Source organism: Eptatretus burgeri, chromosome 11 (genome assembly GCF_056783735.1).
Source record: "Eptatretus burgeri isolate ZD-2024b chromosome 11, Ebu_testis_v1, whole genome shotgun sequence".
In the NCBI taxonomy this organism is placed as follows: domain Eukaryota; kingdom Metazoa; phylum Chordata; class Myxini; order Myxiniformes; family Myxinidae; genus Eptatretus; species Eptatretus burgeri.
In genome coordinates, this window is record NC_140971.1 from 97429120 (window position 1) to 97438609 (window position 9490).

A 9490-nucleotide genomic window follows, 5' to 3' on the forward strand; every position below is an offset into this window, starting at 1 on the left:
AGAGAGTTGTCTGAATAGGGAATGTGTGTGCCACTTCATGTTTGGTAATGTAGATGTGTTCCAGTTACCAACCCAATTTGGGCCTGAATACCACGCAACACACTGTTGAGTAGAAGTTTAGACAGAGTGAAGCAATTGCTGTTCCACTCAGTCTGAGAAGCTCCCTCCCCTCCCCCAACCCTCCCCCCCCCCACAGAGATCTACTCATCCAACCTTGAACAGTCGGTGTTTTATCCACAATATTCCATCCAACGGTGCTAAACGGATATTGCTCGGTTACAATTTGAAAGTTTGTATCTAAAGATGACTTGTTTTTGAAATTTTTGTGCGAGAATCAAAATACTATTGCTATACGGCCCTGCGCTTTAGCCGTCATTTAATACCATGTGATTGCTCAAACTTCTCTTCCCAAATGTGTGCGAATTTACAACCAAGGTCAAAGCAACTCCCAATTCACCCAAGTAGAAGAGTGTCTGCAAACATGGGATGCTTTATCAGAGGCCACTTTTGATAAACATGTTAGTAATGAATAAAATGATTCATTCATTCATTCGGATGTAGCCTGTGGCTACTTGGCTGTATCATTTTATGGAGGCACGGCTGTGTCGGCAGTTCTGGATTAACCATTAGGCAGACAAGGAATGTGCCTTAGGGCCCGCCAAAAATTCGGCCAAAAATTATTTTCACATTAAATATTTGTCTTTTTTTTGTTTTAAATATTTTGTTCTTGAATCGGTTCATCTTTTGTCTGGGGTCCATTTCCATGAGCCCGAGATCTAATTTAAAATTTTCAGGCCATTCTCTAAAATTTCAAAATGTGCCTTAGGGCCAGCCGAGGCTTAATCCGGCACTGTGTGTCGCTGATGCATTGCCCCCTGTTACCGGTAAGCTGGTATTCATTTTGCCAACCTTGGAAGGATGACAGGCTAAGTCAACCCACCTGGTGTTATTTACCAGCACGACAGGGGACTTGAACTCAAGACCCAAAGATCTCAAGCCAAACACCTGAACCGTCAAGCCAACACCAGGCTTAATATAATAATGATTGATTGCTACTGATGTTGTTTCACAATCCATTTATCTGAGACTAAAGAATGTTTAATAAGGTTATTGAATGATCATTTATGGTATATATTACAGAACTTATTTAAAAAGAACTGTTTTTTTTAAAAGTTGATGTTTATTTGCTAATGCATTATTATATCGATACTGTACAAAATAGCACTTTGCTTTTGAATATTTTACTTCAAAAACCAAGTTTTGTAAATATACCAAGTCGTGATGAAGGTTGATTTGTAAACAGAGAAAACAAATGTTGAAGATTCTTCACATTTGCATCAAATGTTTCCCCACACATTAGGAAAATTGTATTATGAACATTACTGATCACGTGATATTCACAATTCAATTGTTTGACTCATTTTGATGCTATTTTGGGATAGGAAGACACACACACACACACACACACACACACACACACACACACACACACACACACACACACACACACACACACACACACACACACACACACACACACACACACACACACACACACACACACACACACACACACACACACACACACACCTCGGTGTAGGAAGAGGTAGTAAGGTTGGTTTTGAGATTTTAAATGTGTTTGTGTTTCAAATATCATTTACTTCGCTCTTCACCGTTCACAGATGTTAACTGGGGCTCCTCCACACAGGCGTTGACCTACTTACAGGCCCTACAGCGCACCTTGCGGCTTGCGAGTGTACCTGATCATGTCAAAAACTTCCGGTGAGACTGAGCTTCGGCATGTCCATTATTACAAAATATTCCTCGCGGTGTCTCATTATGCACAGTCCTGTGTTTTCTTTCAAAAGTGTAGCCAGAGAGCCACCCAGCTATACTCCTTTTAGGCTTCAGACTCTGATATTTTCAGGAAATACACATATTAAATATACTAGTACATGCCTGTAAAAAAAAAAATAATAATAAAAAAATATTCAAACCACGAGCAAGAAACAACAACCACACAGGCCGTTTCTTCGCTCTCGCGTGCCCGTGGACCGGAAGTTCCCATATCGCAGTTACGATTATTTGCAATTTAGTTTTAATGGGCAATTGTTCAATTAGCGCCAACATATTTTGCCTTTTCGCAATGTCGTCGCAAGGAAAAACAAAAAGAGAAGAGAAGCGAGACAAAAATTCTTTTACATCCTGGTTCGGAGCATACCAGCTCACACTGATGTTACCAAAATTTATGCACCGTCTAATATGAAAACGATCATAACTTGGGGCATTGTGTTTATCTATAAATGCGCATAAGAAATCGAGAAATTATTGGAATACACGAAGTCATCACTATCCGGAAGCCCGTACGTTGTAACCTGTAATGGGGACCGCGGCTGAGGGACCCATCAGCCACGCCCACGCAACAACGTGTCTTGTCATTGGTTGGTAAAGAAATGGCCATAACTTGGGAGGCACTTGTCCGATTAATATCAAACCTTGAAAAGGCACATCCTCAGGTCCCCAGCAATATATCTGGCAAGTTTCAATTAGATCGGACCAGTGGTTGTTGAGAAACAGTGGTCACAGACAGACACACACACGCAGAGATTGCTGGAATTATAGAAAGACGAAGAAGAAATTTTGTTTGTTTGTTCGTTTATGCATTCGGCCCTTGCAGCAGCCAGTGCAACCAAACTTTGCACGGCCTCCTCTTTCATCCAGAGGAAGGTCAACGGTTATGTTTGGATCAAAAAATTATAATAAAAATAAAATTAAAATCAGATAATTACCCTCCAGGCCTCGACTGGGTCTTGTGCTAATACACTCCCTGGATTTTTTTCCTGGGAAAATTGAGTAATATGTATTGTGAAGATCATATGTTGAGTTTCTCACGATTTGTTGTCAACTCAAATTTAATCATTATAGTGTTTACACATGAGCCTGGTATTAAAAACGATTGCTTTACACAGGTTTATTATAACATCTGCGTGTTCAGGCCTCGAGTGAGTATGTGTTGAATTTGCCCGGGCAACGCCAGCTACTTCTGCTAGTTATTAATACAGTTAATGCTTTCATCAGCCCTCAGTGTTTGGTGCTCACCGGTGACCCCCGTACGAGACCTGCCCTTGTTGAACTTTCCTTGACCTTCACACATAATATGGGCCTCATGGTGTGTGGCCATGTCATCAAGGTAATGAGGAGACAGTGCGGAAGAAGGATGAGTGAATTGGTGAAGTAATCAACAACAAACAATCGTGTTGTAAAATATGTAATTGGTTCGAGTTAATTCATGTTCATGGACTTGGTAAAATACTTGAATGGATCATGACATCACATTTTTGTTCAGGCATGTACTCTTGTTGAAGTCCTGGAAGTGTGTGTGTGTGTGTGTGTGTGTGTGTGTGTGTGTGTGTGTGTGTGTGTGTGTGTGTGTGTGTGTGTGTGTGTGTGTGTGTGCGCGCGAGCGTACGTGTGTCCGTGGGCCTGTCTAATCAGTAGGAACTGCTGTTAAGTGTAAATGACTACATAATAAGTAGACGGTTGTAGTTCTTTTTATCGTGCTTTTGTTGCTTGTATAATTACATACGTGTTTCATTATAATAAATGTCCTTGTGTGAATGTAAACCTGCTCGTTTCGTCCATTCCCTCATGGATTGAACATTTCGTGTGTTGGGAGTTTGAAAATCGTTGCTTTGCCGTAATAGGGGGACATTTGGACCGACGGTTCTCGGCGATTACGCCGCTCAGAATCTCGCACGGACAGGCTCGCCTCGGCGGTTTGTTCCGTACGAGTTCCGTCGAGGGTGGAATACCCCGGAAGTTGGATCACGTGGGTATTTAGGTACATTGAAGATTGGCAATCGACCCTACCCCACGTGATCTGCCGATTGGCATATTTCGGTCCTTGTACAAGGACCCGTCGCTCGGAGTTATCCGGGCGGCGATCTATATTCCGGGCGATCGGTCGGGCCGACTCGACTTGCGGCTCCGTCCAGAGCGGTCGGTTGGCGGCCGACCCCCGGCCAGTAACAATTGGTTGTCAGGAGTGCGATTCGGCCCCCTCCGCCTCCGTAGCAAAATTCACGGAGTCGGATCAGGGGTATATGGAGCAACCCCCCCCTCCCCCCCATGTCCCCAAATTACGAACGTTATAAATTTTATTCCCAGCACGTAAAATGTTCAGCCAAGGCGAGCAAGGGCAGGAGGGATTAGGAATGGATTTGGAAATGTTAGAATCTATGGCTCAGGACGAAATGACCATGCAGGACACTCCCATTATGCAGGTTGACTATTCCCCGCAAATAAATGCAGAGTCCGCAATGGGCGCAGCGGCGGGGGCCGCGGTGTATGACACCCCCCCTCCCCTCCTCCGTCAAAATCCCTCCTCAGTCCCCGGCGGATCCGCGCCCGATAATGGCGAAGCGACTGCCACCGGGCCACCTGACATGGGCCAGCTATTAGAAATATTGCTGGCAAAAATGGATGTGAACATGCAAGCATTCAGGAGCGATATGCGGGCAATGCGGGGTGAAATGCAGAGCATGGGGCGAGGCCTGCAGGCGGGCATAATCGCAATTGTGTGCAACAAAGCGCGTACGGTGGAGTGCAAAATGGCGGCGCCACGTGTTGGAGCGAACAAGCTGAGAGGGAGTGCAACGACTGTCCGGCCTGCGATGGAAGTGGGGGAGGACAAAGTAATTCGGGAGACTCGTTGGGCGAGACTCCAGCAGGTGACAGAGAAAGTGACGGTGACACAGAGGGAAAAATTAAAAGGAGTGACGGAGACGTGTACGGCAAGACACTTAGAGACGAGGGAAATAATAAACGAGGTGACAGAAATAACAGACGCGGGAGATAGAAAAAGTAGAGGAGAGACTACACGATAAAGACTGGGTGAAAGACGAACACACACACACACAGCGTTAGTGGAGGACGATGAGGGGGAGCTTGGGGAATGTGCTGTGACCTGGTGTGAGCAGCAGGATAGCCTCCTTCAGGAACGAGGTGAGGGTCTGTGCCCCTTGAGGCGGATCGTGACGAGGAGAGTCCGGTCGAGCCTTGCGAGGTAAAGGGGGCGAGTGCTGTGAATGGGTGCACGCGGAGCTTGGGGGTTATGGAAACCCCGGGACCCCTTTAGGTGGTGCTAATTCCCAGCATGGTTGTTCCGGTGTGTGTGGTGTCGAAATGTGTGTTTGCGAGTGTGTCGAAATGCGTGCTTTACAGCACGCATAGTGTGGATGAAGCACCGTGTGTGGATGAAACACCGTGGGTGTATGAAACACCGCGTGTGATAGGAACCGCGTGTGTGAGTAGTATGGTGTGTGTGTGTGTGAGTGAGAGAGAGAGCGTGTGTGAGGTCGCTGTACGTGAGAGAGATGACAGTCGGTATGCGGGAGGACGCAACCGCATCCCCGTGTCCGAGTGCCATGGTGGAGAGTGTGAGCGTCGTGGCACGCAGGAGTGTGCGCGTTGAATGGTGACGACGACTGCGACAGATGAGGGACAAAGGCCGAGTAGCGGCCGTAGCTGCACTGGGCACCGTGCCGGGTTTGCTCATCAGCGAGCGCGGGGTCCGTGCTGTGCTACGCACAAGGCCACCACGTGCGCGGCTGTGCAGGTGAAACCCGGTCCGGAAACGCCAGCGGTGGATGTTAGCCGATCCCGCAGACGGACAGAAGCTCGGCTGGATTCGGAATTTGGACCGGATTGGTTCTCCACGTGACCGTGTTTGTAAAGCTCCGACGAGCAGAGCACATGTATTCGCGTGGGGAACCCTTCGAAACGCGGGGCTTGCTTTGAGATGCGCAGAGTGACGTCATGGCTGCACGTGTGTTTGGAATCCGGCAGAAGGGAATTCCTGCCGGATGGTACCGTCCAAGAGGGACGAGGTGCGCGGGGCGCAAGCAGCTGCCATGACGTCACGGAAAAAGAGTGCGGCTGTGAACTGCCGCGCTGGTGGTGCGCATTATGAAAAAAAAAGAGTTGAGAAAAGCAAGCCTCGCTTCGGGTGAACAGGATTCCCAGGCAAGGGGTGGAAGACCCCTTGTTAGGGGGCACAGGAAGTACTAGTTAGGGGGATGGGTTAGAGTTAGTGAGACCGGCTTCATGGGGACATGGGTTGTACCTCATGGCGCCCGTGGAATGGATTAGTTAGAGGGATTTTAGTTTAGATTTAGGAAATGGATTTTTTGGATTTTTGGAGACACGGACAGACTGGAAATGTGTCGTGGAGACGTCGCTCAGCTACGTAGAGTAAATGGAACGTGCATGAGTTTTAAGGGATGACGAAGGAGCACGAGTTAGTCAGGGGATTTAGTTAGAAGGATGGCAGTGTGGAGTGTTGATGTGAGTTGCGAAATGGAAAGTGTGTGAGGAATGAGTGTAGGACAGTGGGCCCAAGTGTGCGAGTGGAGCGAATGTGGTATGCATGGTGCGAATGACTGGTTGGGGGGAGGAGTGATTCCCACCCAAGAGACCCCGGGGTCAGTTTAATGTTTAGTTAGTGGATAGTTAAATTTACTAAAAGGAGGTCGTTTTGTTGTTGGTGTCGAGAGAAGGCACGAAACCCGTTTGGACGGGTGCAAGAGTTCATGGACCGGCTGGGAGCGTGGCTGTGGAAAGGTGAGTTGTTTTTTTTTTGTTTAGTGGGCACCCCGGGCACCGGAATAGTCGGCCAGAGTAGGCCAAGGGCCCAAGAGGGGCTGGGATAGTGTAGTGGGCACGGGCGACCCGTCGGAAACGGGACCCGTAGCGCCAGAATGCCATGGGGGCAGTGTAGTGGGCACAGGCGACCCTCGGAAAGCGACCCGGGGCATCAACATGCCACGTGGGCCTCGGAGGGGGGGCAATGCCAGAGAGGGCAACCCCCCACATTTATAGGGAGCAGATAGGCTCGGAGGCAGCCTGCGGGGCTGGGGGTGCCATGATTGGAGTTAGGCAGAGGGGGGGTTCCTGCCAGTTGAGCCACGCTGCCCAGACAGGAAATTGTGTGAGGGCATGTATGAAAATTTAAGGGGAAAAGCCCAAATTTATAATGGACACCAACACAGGCGACGGGAATCATGGTTTTTCGAACTGATAGTTTTAAAGTGTGAGGCATTTTTGGAAAGCCCTGGGGTAGTTTCAGGTTAATGAATGTTAGGGTAGATAGGAGATGTACCCCTTCGCACTATCCATCCCTTTGCTCGTTGTAGGCCGCTGGACTCACCTTCGTAGATCGCTGAACCCGAGGAGGCCATTCTGAGGCTTTGTTGGGCCTCGAGACAGGACGCTAGTCTCTCCCTATTCCCCTCCAGAGAGGGAACGTAGGGGTTGGGAGTAGGCTAGGTGGACATGATAGGCTAGCCGTACAAAGACAATAAAGGGGATTACGGAGACAATTATAAAAGGGAAATAAAAAATAAAGAGGGGCTAAATTTTGTTGTTTTTTTGGCAAATTAAGGGAGCGGGTATGAACAGAGACAGGCTAAGGCGATAGAGTGGGGGGGGGGGGAGACAGTAGGCGAGGTCTGAGCCCGCCTTCAAAGCGGACGAAAACTGCCAACGATGCTGGTGAGTTTTTCGTGCCATTCTTCTCCGCGCTTGGTGTGAGAGAGGAGAAGGGGGAGGGGCAGCTCGCCGCCGATTGGTGGATTACCAGCGTGAGGCGGTCGGGGTGAGGGAACGCCCTCTTCGAGAACCTTCTCGAAGGAGGGTGGAGCTGAAAACGGGGGCGGAGTGAAGGGCGGAGCCCCGGGGGATAAAAAGTCGGACACGGAAGGAGCGCTGTTGTTGCTCTTGCTCTCTTCCTGTCTTCCGGCTCGCTCATCCTCTTCTCTTCCTGGCGGCCGCTGGCCTGGTCTTTTGTGGGGCGGTCCCGAGACCCCACTGGCGGGACGGAGCGTCTGCGATTCCCCACACCGCGACCTCGAGCGACAACGTTTCCCCCCCCCCCCCCTTCTATCCACGCTGGGATAGCGCCGGAAACTCCGTCCGTGGCGTCGAGCTGCCAACACGTGCCGGCGCGAGGCACGCCGGAGAGGACGCGCCTACCACGCCATGGCACGGAGTCGCGGCCAGGCGCGACCACGTTGACGGATGTAGGAGAGGGACTCGACGGCCCAAAGGGAAGTCACCATTTCTTTTCGGGGTTTTTGTATTAATGTGTGTTGGCGCCGTGTCTTGTAAAGTAGAACTGTTTAAGTGTTTCCATGTGTCGGTCTTATTCGGTTGTAGCTCTGCATTGTTGCTTTTGTTTGGGTTGATATATGTGCATTTTGACTGTTTGGCTGTATATGTGTGCTCTCCGTGTGTTGCATAATTAATGTGCATTGTGTGAACTGTTTTCCCATTTCGCTTCGTCTTTTCTTTATTGACCCTCCATCCTGCTTCACGTAAAGGGTTCGTAGTGGGCTTAATATGCCCGATAATTAATCAGAACAGTCGAGGCTGACGATAACACCGCTCGGTTATCCCGATAGCACGGAACGGACCGCTTAAGCGGTTCATGTCCGGAGTCGGCCTGTGGCGAGGTACGATCGCCCGGTCGACCATCCGCGCAGGTACTTAGGTAGATCGAATTTGGCAAGCAACCCTATCCTGCGCGGGTGGGCAATTGGCACGGTCGTGATGGTGTTAAACCCCCACCCGTGCTAGCTCCCGGCGTTGTTCCGAGAGGGTCACGACAGAATTGTCCGTTCTGGTAGGCGAGGCGGCCGCCATTCGAGTCAAGCGGCCGATCGCACGCCAGCAGGCGCGAATTCGCAACAATATGATGCCGAGATATGCTGTTGCATCCTCCATTGCCCCCGTGGAGACTTTGGATGCGTACAGGATGAGTGACGTGAACGACCTGGCACGAAGCTCAAGATTCCAAGACCTACTTGAGATCTTGTGCTCCATGCCACGAAGATGGGAGGGTGCTCCATTCAATGAGTATTGTCTTATGATTGAGGTTGTTGACTCGTGTGCGTCTCCTCGGAGAGTCTGTCATAGCGGACTCCATCCGTCATCGAGTCCATCCATCATAGGAGAGCCTCAAATAACGTCCTTGCGCGACACGATTGCAAACAGCAGCGAGCGCCACGATTGTGAAATGAGAATTTGAATGTGCGAAATTCGAACCAGGTGCCTCCTTTGACAGGTTCTGGAGCCACCGTGATGGTTTCGTGTGAACAGTGCTTTTTATAAACCGTGCTGAGCGCCGTATAACTGCACAGAGTGCCGTGAGTTTTAAATACGATTTTTAAAGTGCGACATTTGAACCGGGTACCTTTGACAGATTCTATAGCTGCCGTGGAAGCACTGAGTTACCCCAACATGTCTGAGCTAGTAGACTGATAACCCCTCTCACCGATGGCACTGGTCTCGAATCACTGCGACGTCGGAATGAGGCACGGCGACCCGGCAAACTATGCGGAAGCGTCGTCGTTTTCACGATATTCGGATTCTGGGGTCCAGCAGTTCCGTCATTTTTCCAAGAGTTCCCAGCGGCCGATCCAATAGTTCACAA

At 49.5% G+C, this 9490-nt stretch overlaps 1 protein-coding gene across 1 annotated transcript in view; it reads left to right on the forward strand.

Moving 5' to 3' along the window:
• Positions 1–9490, forward strand: part of LOC147017724 (solute carrier family 12 member 2-like) — a 172758-nt gene that overhangs the window by 104861 nt on the left and 58407 nt on the right. The window contains exons 16-17 of the mRNA XM_085847580.1: positions 1683–1782; positions 3079–3190. Of these exons, the coding sequence (XP_085703706.1) occupies positions 1683–1782; positions 3079–3190 (212 nt within the window). The remainder of the gene's footprint in view (positions 1–1682; positions 1783–3078; positions 3191–9490) is intronic.